Source organism: Rutilus rutilus (assembly GCF_951802725.1).
Source record: "Rutilus rutilus genome assembly, chromosome: 2".
Lineage (NCBI taxonomy): Eukaryota > Metazoa > Chordata > Actinopteri > Cypriniformes > Leuciscidae > Rutilus > Rutilus rutilus.
In genome coordinates this window covers 38,548,808-38,572,078 of record NC_140210.1, presented here as the reverse complement: position 1 = coordinate 38,572,078, position 23,271 = coordinate 38,548,808, and the positions used below count along the sequence as shown (strand labels likewise).

Below are 23,271 nucleotides of genomic sequence, written 5' to 3'. Positions count from 1 at the left end.
TCTGGTTTAGCATTTACTCATTTTGCAACACTTTTTGTACATTTTAAATTGTGGAAGGGAAGAATGTAGAGATTTGAAAGAGCACAATAGAGACTTGGGGAATGTTTACACAACAACAATGTACTAAAAACTGAAAAGTTTTACGTTTTTTTGCGTACAGACGACAATGTTGTCAAAATGACCCCAGTTCATGCGGATCCGTATGAAAATGACTGAAAAACGCTGTATTATTCATGCCAGGCCAGTAGTTGGCGATGTCACTTTGTAAAGAAACACTATGCTTCTGTAGACTAAACTTCAATGTCAAATGACATGTCGAAACTTACACTTTGAAACCCATTTTCAAAAGTTAGCATTTTCAGGCTCCCAAAACGCCATTGACGAGTAAATGAACGGCCAAAACGCAAAGGTTTTCCATTTTTAGTTGAAGACAGAGTGTCGTGTAAACGGCCCCTTAAGAACGTAATTTTAATACAGTAAATATCTTAATAACATTAATAATTTTAATGAGAATGGTAAATGCATCACATGTTAAGCGTGTACATTTGGCCTTGCATACAAAAATATATGCACTAAAACGTTTTGACATGCATGGATAAATAAATGATAAATATATTTGGACCCAAATAAACAAACAAAAAAGTACAATAAATAGCATTTTACAAATAAACTGTTTAAACTATTATTTAAAAATTTGTATTTTCGTTCTGGTCAGTAGAATCAAACCAGCATGGCTTATGAAGGGGAATCATTTCGAGTCTATATATATATATATATATATATATATATATATTATATTATATATGCATGTTTCTCCTTCATAAGCCATGCTGGATATGGTAATGTCAGATGTTAGTTATGGAAATATGTAAGTCAGCAGAAGCTCATCCACCATGAGGTGCTCAACGACGCTGATCCTCTTCTTTCTGTTAAAAAATAAATAAAATTAAATTAAAACTATTATTTGCATTTCTTAAATACCAGTGTACCCGTAAATATAATACTGTAAAACTTTAATATCAAATGACTTGAGCATGAAATTAAAACCCAATGAATGGCTAGGGATAAAATCATGTGTGTGAATGGTGTCTGTATTGGGTCCGTGGCTCAATTAACTGCAGAAAGCTTGAGAAGGTGCAGAACAGTACAACACAATCGCCTCTAGATGACTCTAGTGTTCCAAAAACCATTTCAAAGGTCAAAAAGACCCTGAGGATCACTTACCAATGATCAACCAAGACAGCCAGGAAACAAAGTTAATGGAATATAAATCCGAGTGCTAATTATCCAATGAGAATAAAGTTCAACTGCCATCTTCTAACTGAATGTCACTCCTCCAGGCTCCGTCACTGACTCCGAGGCCTGGGTAACTATGACTGTGTAATTTACAGTTATTATTCACTTATTTTTCCACAGTTTAAACATGTGTGCAAGATCATACAAGTGTGCAAAAAGATGATATTAATTAACATGATAAATAAATATTAATTCTTGCTTTTTGAAAATATAAAAAAGTCAGAAAAGTACTTCCAAGGTCAAAATAAAGAAGAAGAGGGTGATTAAATGTGAACATGGTGAGTTTTCCACCACAAACCTCTAAGCAATTCAGTTGATTTACACATTTCACTCATGTTTCATTTTCATTTTATATTTCTGTGTGACAGAAATTTCTAGAAGAAGAACAAATCATGGTAGGTCTGTAATGTATTGAATATATTGTCTGATTAATGATGTTTCTTTTGAGATGCTGTCGACTTAAATTATTTTTAAAAAAATCACTGGTGTTTAAAAAAAAAAATTGGTACTGTTCTATTTATAAGTCCATCAGTGGTTTAACCCCTTGGGCCCTATTTTAACGATCTGAAACGCAAGTATCAAGTGTGAAACGCAAGTAACTTTGTGGGCGGGTCTCGGGCGCTGTTGCTATTATACCGACGGGATAAATGACTCTTGCGCCCGACGCAAATCTAAAATGGGTTGGTCTGAAGTAGCTTCATTAATCATAGGTGTGGTTTGGGCGTAACGTGAAATAAACCAATCAGAGCGACATCTCACATTCCCTTTAAGAGCAGGCGCGCTTGTTCTATGGCGGATTGCTATTATAACGGCGGATTTGCCAGACGCACGCCAGGAGCGCTTCACAGCCGAGGAGACCGACGTTCTCGTCAGGGCCGTAAAACACAGAGAAGTGACATTGTATGGGGATGGAGAAACACACACAAATTAACTTCGGTTAAACAGGTGTATGATAATTTGGGTAAATGTGTAAGCTAGATTTCTTTCTTTAGGCCTAGATCTATCTATCTATCTATCTATTGTAATAATGTATGGTTTTCTAAAAATGAGAACTGCTGCGTCTGTGTGTAGATGAGAGAATCAAAGTGTATGCGCGTTGTGCACACGCTACATTGATTATGGCCAAGCATGCGCCCTTAAAATAGCATATGAATAACATGCGCAATGCGCCACTGACTTTAGACTAGGTTTTTCCTGGTCAGTGGCGGTATTTTTTTCTAAACCTGCAAAATAGCACCAGGGAACGTTTGCGCCGGAACACGCCTCCTCTTTGCGCTGAACCGCCCCGGGGAGCGCAAGTTAATTTCCTAATTTACCGACGTGCGTCTGTGGAGGGAAAAGTCTGCTATGCGCGGGTGCAAAATAGGAATGATACATGTGTCGGTGTACAAAGTCAATTGCGCTGGGTGCAAGATAGGGCCCCTTGTCTCTCAGCTTAACCAATACAAAAGTCCACTATAATCGTTGCTTAAATTACTTGTTATTACCTCAATGTTCCTCGGGTCTTAACAGAGCTTGGGAAAAAAATATTTGAGGTATAACGCTTCTGTTGCTTGGAAAAATCTAGAAAATATATTCAATTTGTCCAAGCACCAGTTTTTAACATGGATAAATATGGGTAATTGAAATGAAATGAAATGAATGAAAAAATCTATTTAAATTTTAATCAACAAATGTCAAGCTGCCCTTTATAATTAATAATAATGTCAAACTGTTAAATAAGTACTTTCAGTTTTTGTGAGTGACATTAACTGAATTCCAACTTTAAACATTTTGTAAATAAGGAAGTGTAGGGTGGTTTTTGTTTTTGAAAAAAACAGTTCTTTACCTCCATCTGTTGCTGAATCCATGTGATAGCTTCAGTTATGCTGGTGTAAACGCCTGGTTTGTTTTTTTGCCCACAGCTCTCAGCCCGGTTGGCTGTCCCCACCAGTGTCCACCCGGACCCCTGACAGGCCAGCGGCCCTCCGTTATCGCCCTACAGACAGAAGACTAGGGATTAAACTAAGGTGCAAATACATTCAAATGTACTTGTTTCAAAAATGACTATTGTAGTTTATTATGATGACACAAAGATGCAATACCTGACATGTACCAGCACCACCCTCCAAGTATCGTGTGCATATGTTCCATGAGGTCAGACCCCGTCTGCGGCATTCTTTGCCGAACAGTAACGGGACCTGAGTGACCTGTAGGGACATACTGGTCTCTCCTGCACAACACACACACACACATGTGCATTCTGAACTCCAAAAATACAAAACGATATAGTCCTCAACATGTCTTCAAAAGCTGTGAAACTTGTTACCACAAGCATTTGCCGAAGAGATACCAGTCAATTAGGAGCTCACGAATAATTTTATGTTTTGTCATGGTTTTTTTTCTTCCCATTAAATGCCCTTAAAAATGTATTAACAGCTGATGGATCCACACTCACCACCATCCACTGTGGCTCCCCAGCCCGAGATTAAACACATCTGTCCATCCTTAAAGCTCTCGCCGTAACTAGGCAGACAGATGGGGGCTACTTGGTCTGGGACAAAAGAAAAAAAAGGGATACATTTCGTTAAAATCATGCTTTTAAACCCATCTATTTTACAAATATTTCAGCCAGAGGCAAAAAAATTATTCTTACCGTTGAAAGACAAAGGTAGTTTAAGCCTTATTAGTGCTATGTTGTAGCTGAGTCCTCTTGGCCTGAAGTTAGCATGGTAGATGATTTTCTCCACAGAGAGAGCTCCTGCTACACTCAATGGCTGGTCTATCATCCCAGCATACACTGTCCATAACACTGGCTGAGCAAAACTTTGAATAAAAAGAATCACGGATGTAAGTACTGGACCATCATAAACTAATCTGGATGATCCCAGAGCCAGTTTAAACTATGCTGGACCAGTATAAGATCAGCATAAACCAATTTGAACCAGTACAGAACCGTAATAAACCAGTCTGGATCAGCACAGAACCAGTATAAACCAGTCAGGACTGGTACAAGACCAAGATAAATAACCTGGACCAGCATAAAACAGTCTGGACTAACACAGAACCAGTATTGCGGACCGGCACCCAACCAGGATAAAACACCAGACCATCACAAACTAATCTGGACCAGCTCAGGATCAGCATAAATGAGTCTGAACCAGTATAAACCAGTCTGGATTAGCACCAGATCAGGATAAAACAGCCTGGACCAGCACTAGACCATCACAAACCAGTCGGAACCAGAACATATCCATCATAAACCCGTCTGGATCAGTTTAGAGCTGGTAAAAACCAGTCTGTACCAACACTAGACAACCACAAGACAGTCTGAACAGCACAAAACCACTATAAAGACAGTCTGGATCAGCATCAGACCATCATAAACCAGTCTGGACCAGCACAGAACCAGTATAGATCAGTACTAGACCATCGTAAACTAGTCTGGACCAGCACAGAACCAGTATAGACCAGTCTGGACCAATACACAACCATCATAAACTAGTCTGGACCAGCACAGAACCAGTATAGACCCATCTGGACCAGTACCAAACCATCATAAACTAGTCTGGACCAGCACAGAACTAGTATAGACCAGTACCAGACCATCATAAACTAGTCTGGACCAGCACAGAACCAGTATAGACCAGTCTGGACCAGCACAGAACCAGTATAGACCAGTCTGGACCAGTACCAAACCATCATAAACTAGTCTGGACCAGCACAGAACTGGTATAGACCAGTCTGGACCAGTACCAGACCATCATAAACTAGTCTGGACCACAGAACCAGTATAGACCAGTCTGGACCAGCACAGAACCAGTATAGACCAGTCTGGACCAGCACCAGATCATCACCAACCAGTCTAGACCAGCACAGAACCAGTCTGGACCAGCACTAGATCATCACCAACCAGTCTGGACCATCACAGAAGCAGTATAAACCAGCTTGGAGCTGTTTCTGAATGATATACTCACCCATAGACACAGTGAGCAGCAGTGAGTATCCAGTGCTCACTGATGACTGATCCTCCACAGATATACTGGTTCTGGTAGTTTAGGCTGACATGCCATGGGACCTGCCCGGGCCTCGACACGTTTCCTCCCACAATACGACTGCGGGCGGCTGGCCTGGTACCACACTCTACACAACAACACACAAACTAGATTTGTCATTTTTCTGGGGGAAAATGCACATGCAAAAGTCACAATCCTAGGATGTTGCTGCAGCGTTAAAATGAGTTTGCTAAGTGGTTTTGAGTGTTTTTACTATGCATACGGTACAGCTGTAAAGAGTGTTCTAGGTTGATGTTAAGGCATTTCTGGAGTGTTCTAGGTGGTTTCGAACTGATTACTGACTATACAATATTGCCAAGATGAAGACAATCTTAACTTTTATGAGAGTATGATTAACTTAAACTGCGCAACAATTACACTCATTGCTTATCTTTTTAAGATTATTATCAGCCACTCACCTATACATTTGACAGCTGTCACTATACCAGAACTGCAGAGAGTCTTTCTGGAATAATAGAAAATACACTTTTAGTGGCATCAATATTTCTGTCTGACTGAACTACTCATATAGTTAACTGTTCATTTATGTTTTTACTCTAAAAAGCATATCGACTTGTCATGTCAAACTGTCACAACTCTCTCATTTTATTGCAGCATGGAGTCAAGATGTCTCCTTTCTTTTTCTGCTCAAAACCTCATCTCAGCTGCCAAGAATAAGGCCGACCAGACGTTCGTACCTCTGAAGGTAAGATATCTCACAAACACAGTCCTGACTGCTTTATCGGATACCAAAAACACTCCTGAACATCAATATCTGCAGAAACACTTCAGTACTGAACGATCTGCCATGTAAAGCGTCAGTCACTGGACTGATCTTATTTGACAGTCTTTTGGCCTAAATACTTCTTCCTCAGGCTTGAGTCTATTTGATTTAGACCTGAGAAAAAGAGTGACTGAAATGCTCATTTGTAAGCTAAAGAGCAACCGCTATTAATATCATAGTGAACACAGGGCTCCAAAATGTGGGCTTTAAATGATCATTTTTGCTTGTTTGAAAGGAAAAACGGATTCAAAAAAGAAAAGATTTGCATCATTCAACCTTACATTTGGACCACATTGGGTAAAAAAAAAAAGTATTTTATGTTTATTTTTTATGTTGCTTATGGTGTGCAAAACGAAGTGTATATTCGCATCGCGTTACTCGCTCTATATTACCCCCCTAGTAGTGGTAGGTTTAGGATTAGTTGTGGGGGAGGAGTTAGGATTAGGGGTGGGGTTAGGATTAGGCAATCAGGTACTGACTTCAACGAGGGGGGTAATAATTTGGCAGGGGGTCGAAATTCGGCACAACACCGGGATGTTTCTTGTTTTTCGCATCACTCGCATGGATTCCCCCAAAAAAAGGAGTGTCTTCACGCACATCATCAACAATAACAAAATTTCTAATGGCGTGTTCACACCAAACGCGAATTTAATTATTTGTGCGAGTAGATTACATACAAAGTCAATGCAAAGACATGAATAGACGCAAATTCGTGCCGGGCGGCGCAAATGACGCGAATTGGGCGACGCGTTTGCTGCGAAAGCTCGATATTCGCCTCAATCGAGTCTTCCGCGTAAGTTGAAAAATTTCAACTTACGCTTTGAAATTTATGACGCTTACAAATTTTGTTGTTGTTGATGATGTGCGTGAAGACACTTCTTTTCGCGCGATGTGAAAAACAAGAAACATCCCGCGAGTAATCTAGCAAGAGCGAGTAAAGGTCCTTGCACACTGAGTCTGAAATTCGCATCCGAAATTTTCGCACGTTAAAAAATAAATACGATCTCACATTATGTCAATCACGCTTGCACACTGCCTCCGAAACTTTCGTCCGTCATAAAAAAAGTCGGATCAGGTTCGATTTTCTGCGTTTTTCGCATCCATAGCAAGAATTTTTAATGGTGTTTTGACAATTCAGAGCCACCGAATCACGAATACGAAAAAACGAAAATTTCATACTCAGTGTGCGATATATGCAAATATACACTTAGCGTTTGGTGTGAACACACCATAAGCGTCATGCGAATTTTCCAGTCGAGTTGACATTTCTGCGAATATCGAGCTTTCGCAGCAAACGCGTCGCCCAATTCACGTCATTTGCGAATTCGCGTCTATTCGTGTCTTTGCATTGACTTCGTATAATCTACTCGCGCAAATAATTAAATACGCATTTGGTGTGAACACGCCATTAGAATACTAAAACAAAACCAATCTGATGCGAGTCTCACGAAGCTAAAATAAAGGCTACATCATAATATCACGTTCAATCATTTCGAATCAGACAAGGAAAAAAGGGGCTGTTTATACGACATAATTTTCCTTTTTTTTTTTTTTTCATAAAACGTTTTAGATATTTCGTCCATTAATTTACGTCACCAGCGTTTTGGGTGCCTGAAAACCCAGACTTTTGAAAACAGGTTTCAAAGTGCACGTATTTGAAAACGATAGAGTTATCGTCTCCCTGTAAATTACAAAAACGTTTCGTTTCTTTACAAAGTGACATTGCCAACAACTGGCCTTCCAGCATTTAATACAGCGATAATACACGCAGGTATATAAAAGAAGGTTTACCTAACGTATGAAGAGTTGTGGATCTTGATGGTGTCTTGAAGGGCTGTTTGGTTGATATTGAGAGCCACTAGATTATTCTGAAATACTGCTTCAATAGAGGAGATGGGAATGGCAGCAGAGTTTACGTAACTACAATCAGAGAGAGAACAGAACAAAAGAGAAATTACTCTAGTTAATACCAAGTTACTTTACCAAGAATCGATGGGATAATTCTTGAACACACTAAAATGGCACAATTTAAAAAAGATTTGAATCCTGTGTAAATTGGCTGTATAATCAAAACAATTACATGGGAATAAAGTGCTCTCATATATTACAGCTGGAGCACTGAGTACATTCTCATTAAGTTTATAGTTATTAAATGCTAAAAGACACAAAACTACGTTCTATATAGAACCTTAAAGGTTCTGTCAAGCACTTCATATTTAGAACCTTTTAGTAGTTTCCATCTTTGAATTATTTTATGGATTTAGTTCTAATTAGTTTTGTTTAAATTATTGTATTATTTTAATTACATTTTATGAATTAAACAGATATATCTTTATACAAACATACTTTATCACTAGAAAAACATTTAATAACCTGTTAAACATGAAAGTATTATGTATAATTTAAGATTTTTTTTGGGCATAAAGTGCTCTTTAGGGTTCTATATAGAAACCCACTGAACCTTTTATACCCAACACAGAAATATCTCTCTCTTTCCCTCTCAGTTTCACACTTAATTACTTTCATTCATAAGCTGTTACTTCTGAAGAGATGAAATCAGTTGACTTTAGCTGATGCTGATCTGTTCTCTTATTAAGGAGACGTGGCCCGAGGGACTGTAATTAATTGTTATTTCTGGCCAAAACAGCTACTAAATTCAAGTGCCAAGATGCATAATAAAGACAGTGATGCCAAACAAAAAGATCAGACCTCTAAAATTAAAATAAAGACAGGAGACTGTAGGTGTTAAGTGTAACATCTTGACCTAGTTGAGGTGAAACAGCGTTTGCAATGATGTTTTTTTTCTTCTTTCATTTAATGGCAGACTGATTTTAATTGGATTAACTATGCAGGTAATGAGGCCACTGGGAACAGAGGCACATTATTATTCATAGACACCCACACAGTGCAAAAAACACACACACACACACACACACACACACACACGAGAAAAGTATCACCATATTTCTGTTTAAAAGGGGGAAATCCCTGCTTTGCTCTGGAAAATGAATTTTCCCTAAATAGCAGACATGGGCGGTGATGATGGCTGTTAGTTAACAGAAATGAAGACCCAAAATGTGTAAATGCCATGGAAATTTTAATGAAATATAAGGCCGACCAGACGTTCGTACTTCTGAAGGTAAGATATCTCACAAACACAGTCCTGACTGCTTTATCAGATACCAAAAACACTCCTGAACATCAATATCTGCAGAAACACTTCAGTACTGAACGATCTGCCATGTAAAGCGTCAGTCACTGGACTGATCTTATTTGACAGTCTTTTGGCCTAAATACTTCTTCCTCAGGCTTGAGTCTATTTGATTTAGACCTGAGAAAAAGAGTGACTGAAATGCTCATTTGTAAGCTAAAGAGCAACCGCTATTAATATCATAGTGAACACAGGGCTCCAAAATGTGGGCTTTAAATGATCATTTTTGCTTGTTTGAAAGGAAAAACGGATTCAAAAAAGAAAAGATTTGCATCATTCAACCTTACATTTGGACCACATTGGGTTATAACAACATTTGAATGTTGCTTAGATTACTAAAACAAAACAACCAATCTGATGTAAGTCTCACAAAGCTAAAATAAAGGCTAGATCATAATATCACGTTCAATCATTTCGAATCAGACGAGGAAAAGAGGGGCTGTTTATACGACACAATTTTTTATACGATACAATTCCTGCTTTGCTCTGGAAAATGAATTTTCCCTAAATAGCAGACATGGGCGGTGATGATGGCTGTTAGTTAAAGGAACCGTATGTAAGATTGTGGCCGAAACTGGTACTGCAATCACTTTCAAATTACTGTAGAGCGGTGTATCCCCTCCCCCTCCCCCCTGACTCGAGGTTGCCAGCTAGGCTGCAGGATCCAGCAGGAACGTAGGCTGCTACAAGGAGCTTCCAATGACAAGTGACGAGTCCTACACAGTACGTTTTTTTTCTGTTAATTATGTTTATGCTTCATGAGAGATGTTTTGCGAAGTAATTATGTATCGCAAAAATTCCGTTTTCAGCCGTCTCCATCTTTCAAAGGCATCTCCTATACAAATCCTTGTTTTATTTCGGACTTTGTCACGACGTATTTCGGATTCATAGGTCTTTTAGGTTTCGTAACGTTAGACATTTTTTATCCGACACGTTTGTAGCTGCAGCTGTGGTAACTAATGCAGAGCTGGCAACCCGGATGCCGAAACGCTACTGACTTCGTGATTGGTAGATAGGTGGAGGGTGGCGCTTCAGGCCAAAACACAACATGACAACATCAACATCAGTTGAGGGCTGCAACTTCACTTTTAAAGGTATAGCGGAGGATTTTCCTGAATTTTAGAAAAGAACCGCCCCCTCTCCACTTTTTGAAAAAATGCACATGCGCAACACTCTACCTGCTCCCGAGAGGGAACGCCTATTAAACGAGAGCATGCACAAGCTAATCATAGCTTACATTAACTTTTACTAGCAGTGATTTTAAATGGATTTCTCCAAATAGCATGCCAAACTTTACCTGTCAAGTAGAAACTTCACGACTGAGGCATCAGTGGGAAGCCCAACCTGTGTTTTGAGCGCACGCCATCGTGTGAATCGTGTGCACGAGCACGTACGACGGCCTTACGTAAACATATCACCAGAATGATTGACACTTAGGAGGACCAATAGTCTTGATGATCCACCCGGAAAAAGAAAATCCTCCGCTATACCTTTAAATGACAATATCCTGGCCGTACTACTGTTGTCAGTGATATAAGTATTTGAAATGAACATGATTTCTTAATGTCTAGTGACATATCAGGGCCATTTTATGATTAATTGAAATACATTTCTTACATACGGTTCCTTTAACAGAAATGAAGACCCAAAATGTGTAAATGCCATGGAAATTTTTATGAATATAATATAATATAATATAATATAATATATATATATATATAACTTTTTTCCTTTTTTTTTATCCTAATTCATAATTCTTATCCGGTAAATCACTAAAAAGAGAGAGATATATAACCTATACATATAACTAAGAAAGTCAAAAAGAGCGGAAACCCTAAAGCAGTGGTTCTCAACTCCAGTCCTCGGGACCCACTGCTCTGCACATTTTGTATGTCTCCCTTATTTAACACACCTGAACCAGATCATCAGCTCATTAGGAGAGACTCCATGAACTGAACTGAGTGTGTCAGATAAGAGAGACATACAAAATGTGCAGAGCAGCGGGTCCTGAGGACTGGAGTTGAGAACCACTGCCCTAAAGAACATTCAGCTCTTGAAACTGACATTTAAATGAATGGAATTTTAATTAAATTTAGTTTAATCTGAATTATTACTTATTTTATTTTTTGCACAATTTCAATTATTTTAATTATAATATTTTTTATAGTTGTTTTAGTTCAATTTAATCTATTGACACTATGTTAATCTATTGACAAGTTTTTGTAAAACAAAAAGTTTGAAAACAAGCAGCCTTGTAATTATAGCAGAAATACAATAGTCTAGATGGAAATAGGGGTCCACGCGCACCCCCCGGCTTTTTTTATGCCACCTGATTGTTTCAAATCTTTAAAGTGTCTATTTTCAGAATCTGCCAGGTAACAAGCTGAAATAATGTCCCAAAGGCTTCATTTTTAACCCTTTGCGGAACCCGACCGGAACTCGAAAAATCAAAAAATTATATAGAAAGTGGCATAACATTTGAAGTAAACAACATACAGACACAAATGAACATATTTTCCCATACAATTCTGACCCCAGGAATTGAATGGAATGGTCATTTTTGACATTTGAAAACATATTGACCCTATTTCTGGACAAAAATAGCAAAAAATGGCCAAAAATGTGTAGAGGATCAACTATATTTTCCTTTTCTGAAGTGCATAGGGTGATTTCTTTTTCACAAACTGTTATTTCTTTATCATTCAAGTGTCTATTTTAAAATTAAATTGGGGACCAAGCTGAAATAATGTCCAAAATGCTTTATTTTTAACCCTTTGCTGCACCCGAACGGAACCCGAAAAATCCAAAAATGATATAGAAAGTGGCATAACATTTGAAGTAAACAACATACAGAGACAAATTAACATTTTCCCATACAATTCTGACCCCAGGAATTGAATGGAATGGTTATTTTTGACATTTGAAAACATATTGACCCTATTTCTGGACAAAAATAGCAAAAAATGGCCAAAAATGTGTAGAGGATCAACTATATTTTCGTTTTCTCAAGCGCATAGAGTGATTATTTTTTTCACAGACTGTTATTTATTTATCATTCAGGTGTCTATTTTAAAATTCATTTGGGTACCAAGCTGAAATAATGTCCAAAATGCTTTATTTATAAACCTTTGCACCAAACTCGAAAAATCTAATGTGATATAAAGTGCCATAACTTTTGATGTAAACAACTCACAGAGACAAATGGACACATTTTTCCATACAATTCTGACCCGGTGAAATTGTTATTTGTTATATTTTAGAACATCTTGACCATCTATGGCCATCTAATTTGACACCATTTTTATTATACTAATAGCAGCCTGAAATGGGGTTTATTTTAACCTTTTACTGAACCTATCCTGAACCTGAAGAAATTGAAAATAGCTTTACTTTTGAAGTAAACAAAACAAAGCAAATTAACTTAAAAAGTTTGGGAATGTTGGGGCTTTGCAGTTGGCAGTTGGTGGCTGTCGGTTGGTACCTGCAGATCGCCATTTGAAAAAAATGCTATATCCTTTTACTGCTACTGTTTTGTTTGCTGCTGCGACACTCAGTTCTAAAAGAGTCAAATTTAACGAACATTGTTTCAAATGCCTCGCCCCTTGTGCATACACAAGGAAGATGGGCCCTCGGAGTGCGCCACGTGCCTGGGACCCACCCACACTGAAGCTGCACTCTCCGCCGCAGGCTGCTCTCACTGCAAGAGCCTGCCCATCTCAACACTGCAGACACGGCTAGCTCTCTTTCGAGACGGCGACACTGTCGCTTTCTCACTTTCTCACTCACTTTCTACTTCGCCGGTCCTGTTCACTCAGGCAGACCAATGCCCCCTCTCCCTTCAAGCGACAGGTCTCGTCTCCTTCGGCAGATCGCACGAAAAACACAACGACAGCCTCTCCATCGCTGCGCTTGAGGAAGAGTGGACAGGCCCAGCTGACCCCGCCTTCTCATAGTCTGGTGTTAGCGCTGCTGCTACCGGAACTAGGCTAATTCGGACACTGAGATGCTGCGTATCCTCACTGTGGCCGTTTTAGACCTCGCCTGAGGAGCCACCTAGAAGCAGGCTGGATGGATGGTTTCTGCCTGGGCGCCAGCAGGCCCCCGTCACAAGCCAGCGCCTTTTTTCCCTGAGGTCCACGACGAACTCACGAAATCATGGCGTGCGCCGTACTCAGCACGCACGAGCGATTTTACTTCGGCCACGCTCTCCTCTGTTGACGGCGCAGCAGAAAAAGGTTATGAGAAGCTGCCTCTGCTCAAAGAAGCAGTTGCCGCCCATCTATGCCTGCCCACTGCTGTTGGCTGGAGATCCAGAGCGGTTCACAAGACATCCCTGGAGTGTCGAAATGGGTTTGTACATTATAAAGAGAGGTTACTCGCTCCAATTCCCTCGCAGACCCCCATGGTTTCAGGCGGTCATCGAGACCTCGGTGAGAAGCGGCGTGGCTCACGTGCTTTTCACCGAAGTGCCAAATCTGCTAGAAAAAAGGGCGATAGAATTAGTCCCCCCGCACTGAGCCGGTCAGGCTTTCACAGCCGTTACTTCCTTGTACCAAAAAAGGACGGTGGCACTCGCCCCATTCTAGATCTGAGACATCTGAACAAAGCTCTCATGAGATGGCCATTCAGAATGATAACTACCAAACAAATCCTCGCGCAGGTTCGCCCGGGGGATTGTTTTTTTAACGGTGGATCTGAAAGACGCTTACTTTCACATTAAGATAACGCCCCATCACAGGCCATTCTTGAGATTCGCCTTAGAGGGGTAGGCTTATCAATACACGGTCATACCGTTCGGTCTGTCTCTAGCAGCCCGTACTTTGACAAAGTGCATGGACGCAGCACTTTCTCCCCTGAGGCAACGGAGTGCGCGTGCTGAACTATCTCCACGATTGGCTCATTATTTGTCAGTCGAAGACCGAATTATTGACAGACAGATCCATGCTCCTCAGCTATTTGGAATGCCTGGGGCTCAGGGTAAATTTTTCCAAGAGCAAACTGTTAGCCAGCCAGAACGTAATCTTTATGGGCACAGTTATCGACTCTACAATGATGAGAGAGAGCGGCTCACACCAGAGTGCGCTCTCTCTATAAGGGGTCCTTCAGGGTAGGTGCGTGCATGCCCCTCAGGAAGTTTCAGAAGCTTCTCGGTCTCATGGCCGCTGCATCGTCAGTACTCCAGCTAGGGTCCACTCTTATTAGTCTACCTATTACTGTCCATTAGCACAATTGTCCTGGGACTTATGTTCGGAGCGACCCTTATACTCCAGCCCCTTATTCATGAAACCCGACTCACGTCTGGTTACTGTCACTATGTTGGGGTTTGTTATGGCTTGTTTCTGTGAACCTCGGGGTGCTTCCCTAGGATCCAGTTGTATGCAGCCACTTGCTAATAGTGCGGCATTTTACATTGCGTCCCCACTGCATATTAGCTACGTAATACGAAGTGACCGTTCTCGAAAGGGAACATACTCGGTTACTAACGTAACCTCGGTTCCCTGAGAGTAAGGGAACGAGTATTGCGTAGCCTGCACAGCCCGTACTATTACAATCTGTCGGGATTTGTCACTTCAGTCGATTTAAACCTGCTATTTGGCCAGAATGGGATTCCTTTATAGACTAAGGGGATATTTTGGGGATATTTAATTTAATTTTATCAATGAATAAATTCCACTAGAAACAAACCTCGTTGTATTATTTTAATTTAATACTGTGAAGCTGCTTTGAAACAATCTGTATTGTGAAAAGCGCTATACAAATATACTTGACTTGACTTGACTTAACTAAGGCCACGCCCATTTAGGCGCGCTCTGACGTGCGACCCAATCAGATGAATTGGCGCCCATCACGTCAGAGGCGCTTGGCCATAGGTTGTGCAGTTGCCGCAGCACAGCCAATGGGCGAGCTAGACGCTCTGCTGTGTTCGCTGTGCAGCTGCACTGCGTATTAAATTATTGCACACGCTTAGCAATGACAGACGCCTCCGGAGCGCAACCGCCCTAGCGCTTTGGAAAAATGAGAACGCGGCGCGCCTAGCGTTTTCTATGAGTTTTTAGGCGCGATATGTGAACGGCGCCTAAGAATGTAATCCTTTACCACACAATACGACTTATGTGCTGCTATCTTCTGGGCCTGCAGACTGTCAATGTTGTCTGCTGCCTTTTCTGCTCTCTCCCTTCCATGCTCATGGATTTGGTACTCTGTGTTGAAGTTGTTTCTGCATGATAGATGATACTTAGCTTCCATTGCAAAAAGGTCCTTGTCCACCTTGAGATAAAGAGCCTATTTCTTTAATTCCTGTGCCCTAGGTTCAATAACTTTCCAGGCTGGTTCCTTGTGTTTCCAACTCTGAAACTTTGTAAGCTCTTCAGTCTTGCCCTTGAACTTGGATTTTGCTTTGTCACAGAAAATGCAATGATTGGGAAACGAGAAGGAACACCTTCTTGGAGCTCCTTCAGATACCCTGGTAATACAGAGTTCTCACGAGAGCCCAAGTTGAATTTGCTCAGCGAGATACTCTGGTGTTGAGTAATGATGCTCATTAAATATGCCCTTGTATCCGAGCTGCACCAATCACATCGGGTTATCTGATATAGGCGGGCCAGAGGCGAGCTAAACAGATGACGACAGTGCTGTTACGTCGAAGTCATTAGTAAACATTGCAAGATGGCTATGGATGAATACCAGTTGTTTGAAACAGCTTTGGCCGCTACAATGAACGAGTTAGACTTGGCTTTTTATCTAAAAGAGGAACAGAAGACGGCGCTTGAATTGTTCCTTTGCAAGAAGGACGTTTTTGCTGTTTTGCCGACCGGTTACGGTAAGACTATAATCTACCAGTTAGCTCCGCTGGTAGCATTTTATTGTTGTGATTGGTCGTAGTGTTATCCAATTGCGTGCAGTGAGATTTTCAAATGCACGCTTGGTGCCGCCCCTCGAGCTGGGCGATTTGCATTAGTCGACACCAGACCATTAATCTTTTAGATTTAGTTGCACTGCGTTTTAAATTATTAGAAATAAATGATCAAAAGAGAAAGCAGTGGGAAATGGCGATCTGCAGTTAATTTTTTTTAAGTGAATTTGCTTTGTTTTGTTTACTTCAAAAGTAAAGCTATTTTCAATTTCTTCAGGTTCAGGATAGGTGCAGTAAAAGGTTAAAATAAACCCCATTTCAGGCTGCTATTAGTATAATAAAAATGGTGTCAAATTAGATGGCCATAGATGGTCAAGATGTTCTAAAATATAACAAATAACAATTTCCCCGGGTCAGAATTGTATGGAAAAATGTGTCCATTTGTCTCTGTGAGTTGTTTACATCAAAAGTTATGGCACTTTATATCACATTAGATTTTTCGAGTTTGGTGCAAAGGTTTACAAATAAAGCATTTTGGACATTATTTCAGCTTGGTACCCAAATTAATTTTAAAATAGACACCTGAATGATAAATAAATAACAGTTTGTGAAAAAAATAATCACTCTATGCGCTTGAGAAAAGGAAAATATAGTTGATCCTCTACACATTTTTGGCCATTTTTTGCTATTTTTGTCCAGAAATAGGGTCAATATGTTTTCAAATGTCAAAAATGGCCATTCCATTCAATTCCTGGGGTCAGAATTGTATGGGAAAATATGTTCATTTGTGTCTGTATGTTGTTTACTTCAAATGTTATGCCACTTTCTATATAATTTTTTGATTTTTCGAGTTCCGGTCGGGTTCCGCAAAGGGTTAAAAATTAAGCCTTTGGGACATTATTTCAGCTTGTTACCTGGCAGATTCTGAAAATAGACACTTTAAAAATTTGAAAAAATCAGGTGGCATAAAAAAAGCCGGGGGGTGCGCGTGGACCCCTATTTCCATCTAGACTACAAGAGAAATATATAAGTTTACATTGGGGGGCCTTCAAATATTATCTTGAAGGCAATCCATCTGCCCCGACATACTTAAATTATAAAGATTTATTGTAATCCTGATTGTACCTGTTGTATCCCAGTTGTCTGCAGGCTAAGGAGCCCAGGTGAGAATCCCAGCCTTCAGAGCACACAGTCCTCCACGAGCCGCTGCTGAACACCTGCAGCACAGAGCTTCTGCCACTCACACGCACTGAGACCGAGACCGAGAGAGAGAGATGCGGGTCAGTTAAGACATTCACGCTTCACATGCTGTCAGGGGTTAACATCTGGGGTCTGGCTTGTAAGATCTGCTTATAGATGGGCTGATGACAAAACTGGTGTGGAAAGTAGTTTGATTATATATATATATATATATATATATATAAAAAATTTTTTTTTTTTTTTTTTTTTTTTTGGAATGACATGCATCATTCACAGTAACGTGTATCAAAACAATACATAGGGTGAATTTTTTGATTTTGTGCTTAAAGTCAGGAAGAGACGGACAGGATCAGCCCACCACAGTTGAGTTCATCTTCTCCATCTCCACAGTCCTCGACTCCGTCACACACAGCTTTTCTGCTGATACACCGAACCGACGACCCGCAGTGAAACTTTCCTGAGCAACTCTCCAGACCCACTGGAGACAAAGAGACTGCTTTCAAAATGCATGATGGTGACCCACACCCACACACACACACAAACACTCCTTTCTAAGAGAACTTAAAACAACCATCTGTTAGCAGTGACCCACTGTCATAGGTGGAGCTCATTAAACATTTACAGTTCCCGATGCTCAAGATGAGTTTCAGTAGTAAGGAAGACACTAGTAACTTACCTTTACAAACACACACACACACACTCACACATACATTTATTTTCGTCATGGTGGGGACTTTTCTTTGACTTTTATTGTCTATATACTGTATACAATTTATAATATCTGCTTTTTTTATGTGAATATATTTTAAAGTGTAATTTATTCCTGATGTAAAGCTGAATTTTCAATATCATTATCAGTGTCACATGATCCTTCAGAAATCATTCTAATGCTGATTTTCTACTCAAGATTTTTTTTTTTAAATCAATGTTCACCTTTTATGATGAAAAATGTTGCTGCTTAATATCTGAGTAATGATGCTGAAAATTCCACTAGAGGAATACATTACATTTTAAGATATATGCAAATAAAAGTCATTTCAAAATATGACTGGTTTTTACTGTACTTTTAATTAAATAAATGCAGCCTTGGTGAGCATAAGAGACTTCTTTCAAAAACATTTTAAAAAATGAAGTTGCGAAAAATGTTGTGCCCAAATTATAAAAACAAACACACTCTCACCTCCCAAACCTATTCCTAGAGTCAGAATCAAGACTATAAGCAAGACCAAGATGATAAGCAGAGCCAGCAATCTGCGAGACACATACGGCCAACACAAAGATTTCAAGTTTGACAGGTCCTTTCCTGAGAGAGAGAGAGAGAGAGATTGAATAATTGATTGAATAAATCAGTCTGCTGAAGGCCAGTGCTGCCAGTGGCGTAAGACTGATTAGATCACATTTTAACACCTCAAGTAACTGAGGTGGCCATGTAAACCACACACCGAAGCCATTCCAATTTACTTACACACTATGACACACCACGAAAGCGAGAAGCAATGCTTACCATCCAGGAAGGGCTGGACCTTGATGACGGGCACACCTGGGCTGGGTGGGATCTGAATGTTGTGGACTTTGTTGTACACAGGCAGTGGAGCTGACGCCACAGTAGGCAGCTCGACAGGGACGTGGGGGTCCTGCGAGCCCGGGTCGTAGAATTGAATCGAATGGCTGTTTTGACTGCTGAAGGAGCTCACGTTGAAAGTATTGGGGGTCTCCACAATGGGAAGGTCCTCTTCTGTGATAGAGACCAGCTCAAGAGCTCTAGATTCAGTGCCGTCCTCTATCAAATCCTGAGAAAGTTGGTGAGAAGACTGACGAAAAAGAAACACTTTTAAATGATATCAAGGGATACCGCTCACATTTTTTGGAATAATTATGTTGTTGTTGGTTTATGTTTTTAAAGTCTCTTATGCTCACTAAACCTGCATTTATTTGATCAATAATACAGTAAACACAATGAAATATTATTACAATTATTACAAACTATTTTCTATTTTAATAAATTTAAAATGGAATTTATCCCTGTGATGCAAAGCTGAATTTTCAGCATCATTACTCCAGTCTTCAGTGTCACATGATCCTTCAGAAATCATTCTAATATGCTGATTTGGTGCTCAGATATGAATAATGTTTCTTATTATTATTCATGTTTAAAATAATTTTGCTTCTTAATATTTTTTAAGAAACCGTGATTGATTTCTTTCAGGATTCATTAATGAATAGAACGTTTTTTTGGAAATAGAAAACTTTATAAATTCAAATTTAATGAGTCTTGTTGAAATAAATGTATTTTGTCATTACTATGAAAATTCCTATGAAGTGTGAAATTACGCCCAAATTTTTAATGGTAGTTTATGGTTTCACATAAATATTTGGCAGCAACATTGTTCATCGTAAAAGGTGAACATTGCTCTGTTATTAAAAGGTGAAGTTTTGAATGGAAGTGTGCCATTGTTTCCACGAAAATATTAAGCAGCACCACTTATTAAAATATTGATAATAATAAGAAATATTTTTTTGAACATCAAATCAGCATTATATAATGATTTCCGAAGGATCATGTGACACTGAAGAGTGGAGTAATGATGCTGAAAGTTTTGCATCACAGGCATTTTAAAATATATTCAAATTGAAAACAATTATTTTAGTTTGTAATAATATTTCACAATATTACTGTTTTTACTGTACAAATAAATGTAGCCTTGGTTAGCATAAGAGACTTTAAAATGTCTATGTGGGGGGGGGGTAAACGTATCCATAAGTTGTTTGACATAATCTATTATTGTTTAGGAAAACATTGGTTTTTTTTTGTTTTTTTTCTCTTAACAATACTTTTTTTTAATTCTACCAGACCAAAAAACGGTGAAAGCTTTGCACCAAGTACACTTTCACAATTAAGTTGTACACACAAGTGTATTCACGGTGTAATGACAAAAAAAGAGCATGATGGATGGAGTGACACCAGAGAGAGAGGATGTGATAGACGCGCCTTGTCAACCTTGATATAATTTAAAAGTGTCTGAAACACAAGGACACCAGCAAACACTGTGAAGTACTGCTGGTCATGCATCCTTACCCTCTCCTCTCGGCTTCCTCCCTCTGAACCCGGCCGCTCCGTCTCTCCTGTGCTCTGGGAATAAGAAGCCATGACTGCTCTCTCATCCTCTCATCTTGGATGAACGAGGCAAATGAGAGACGACAGTGACACCGATCTACTTAGGAAGTGAAAAAGTGACGTCGTGAATGGGAATCCAAGGCCCTCGGTCTGTTTAATCCTTGTTAGAAAGAATGAAGAATGAAATATTCCAAGTGACTCCACATCCAAGTGACCGCCTGTGAAATTACCTTTGGAGAAATTGAGAAATGAAGTGAAATTGAGAAATTGAGGGCTAATATGAAGGTGACTAACTGGAGAGCAAGAGAACTTTCCTTCTGACTGACTTCATATCTTATTCTCTCTCTCTCTCTCTCTCTCTCGCACACAGTGACACCTGAGCAGGTGTGCAGCAGCGTTTTGTCGTGTCACTACAGCTGTGGATCAGGTAATGCTGGATGGGCTCGGCCTCTGAGGTCCAGTTACACTAGAAGGTCAGGTAGGAGCACCAGGCACGAAAAGGTCAACAGTCTTTAGGCTGTTCCCTAATTCAACACTATACCTCCAAGACCTATGATTATATTCATTAAGCACCTTGTGGTTTCTAGACAGATGCTCCTTTTTCATTAAAAAACATCTTAAAATACAATTCAAAATGAACATATTTTCAATTTCTGAACTTTTGTTTCGATATTTCTGTGGGGGTATATTGTAAAAAAAAAAAAAAAAAAAACAGAATGAATAAAAGCCTTGTTAAAAGACTTAAGTCCTTTTTTAAAGAGTGAAAAATACCCACAATTATATTCATTAAGGACATAGGAGTTTCTAATTAGATGCTTTTTTCATTACAAAACATGAAAATGCATTTTAAAAACCTCTGTATGATGAACATATTTTTAATTTCTGAAAAAAAAAATATATATTTTTTTGCTTTAAGTAAAAAGTGTCTAGGTGTTCAGAGATTGTAATAAATTGAAAGAAAAAGTCTTGTGGAAAAATTGTGGGGGGAAAAAAACAATTATATTCCCATAAAAATACAGTATAATGCAATTCATAAACCTCTTTTATGATAAAAATATTCCTACATTTTTAAACATTTGTTTAAACAATTTTTTTTATTAAAATAAATGTATAATTGTAGTAAAAGAAAAAAGTAAAATAATGAACACATTTTCAGTTTCTGAAAATTAATTTGGATGTTTTTGGTGAGGCTTAAAGTGCAAAATGTCTTGCTATTCAGAGATTATAAAATTAAAAAGTCTTACCATGTGACTGAAATTCTTGAAAAATAAATGTTGCTTTATTAGCATAATCTTTGTTTAGCATAATAAAAAATATGCGGTGAGGCTGTTTTATAAGTAACCTACAGGAAGCCATTTTGTTGTTACAAGAAACCCACACTGACAGAAACACTTTAAGACCCTTTAGTTTTTAATAAAACAATAGAAAAATAATACATTGGTCTTTATGTGAAAAGGGTATGAATAAAAAACACGATATAACAATTCTACTAGGCAAAAATGTTTGAAAGCCTAATGATTTAATTAAACACTCAAGTATATTCAAGGTGTAATGAAATGTTTTAGTATTTTTAACTTCATGGTCATTAAATCAACAAATCATTGGATTTGTTTAGGGTAGTTATGGGTGACACAATGTGTCAAAGAGAGTGTCATTACATCAGTCTAAAACTGAGAACCCTTGTTAGTTTTCCATCGTGCTCTGAGAGCTGTATCTGGTGTCTTGGTGTCTTTTTTTACCCTGTGAGTGTGTATGTGTATGTGTGTGTGTTTGTGAGACTTATACATGCAGTGTCGCTTTCTCACCAGCAGATGTCACTGAAACGCTGTAATGCGTCACGCGTCTGCCGCTGCATGACGCATCTTTGGTCCAGCTTCAGTTTTTTTTGGCAACTGTTCATGAGTCAGCGCCTTCTCGATTGTTACGGGTGAAGTGAACTCTGTTGCAATGATGATTCACATGTTTGTGTGATAAAGGAACCGATTCGTGCTCGGTTATAATCCGTTCCTCTCTCTCTCTCTCTCTCTCTCTCTCTCTCTCTCTCTCTCTCTCTCTCTCTCTCTCTCTCTCTCGTGCAGTCACGACTGCGGTTGACTCAGCAGCCATAGACTGACAGAAACAAGACCGTGACCGATTAAAAACTCAAGAGGCCAAATATTAAGTGGCAGTTATAGTTTCAAAACTCTTCTAACTGTTCCCTCCAGTAGAAGCACTGAGGTGTTTAATTAAACTAAAACCAGCACTCATGTTCAACCACGAACAACACATTGACCAGCGGTTTGTTTAGTAGGCTAATGGTTGTAAACGTATTTGTATCCCTGACCACTTTAAAGCCCCCATGAAATTTTTGGGCTTTCATGAATATGTTAGCTTTACTGTTAGCTAGTGTTCTCCAAAACAAAGACAAAGTTCGCATTTAGATATAAGCATTCGAAACTTAGTCTCTCCCTTGTGCCAGTATGGATTAATGATTTTGATAACATCACTCTGAGCTTCAACTTCTAATCAGAATTTCTGTCCAATCAAATACTCTCTAGAATCTGAAGCCCCGCCCCTACATTATAAATAGACGCTGAAGCTGCGGCTAAAATCGGTCGCTTGTTCCCACAATTACTATTTTCTACATGGTGAATGGCACATAGTGCACTATATAGGGGATAGGGAACGATTCGGACTGTGTAAATATGCTTTCCATCGGGACGAATTAAGTCTGGTTTCACGTTAGTGTCACGCGAACAGCCGCAGTGCACCACAGTCTGCTCACGTCCAGAGATACGA

At 39.3% G+C, this 23,271-nt stretch overlaps 1 protein-coding gene across 1 annotated transcript; it reads right to left on the bottom strand.

The window, feature by feature from the left end:
- Nucleotides 1-2,937: 2,937 nt before the first annotated feature.
- tmprss3b (transmembrane serine protease 3b) lies at nt 2,938-20,526 on the bottom strand (the record flags this gene model as incomplete). The annotated part of the gene is made up of 12 exons (XM_084390793.1): nt 2,938-3,274; nt 3,381-3,508; nt 3,734-3,829; nt 3,932-4,101; nt 5,253-5,418; nt 5,750-5,796; nt 7,906-8,034; nt 17,304-17,427; nt 17,737-17,856; nt 18,559-18,681; nt 18,883-19,189; nt 20,455-20,526. The coding sequence occupies 12 exons, from the start codon at nt 20,524-20,526 to the stop codon at nt 3,044-3,046; spliced, it is 1,713 nt and encodes a 570-aa protein (XP_084246919.1). The 3' UTR covers nt 2,938-3,043.
- Nucleotides 20,527-23,271: the final 2,745 nt, after the last annotated feature.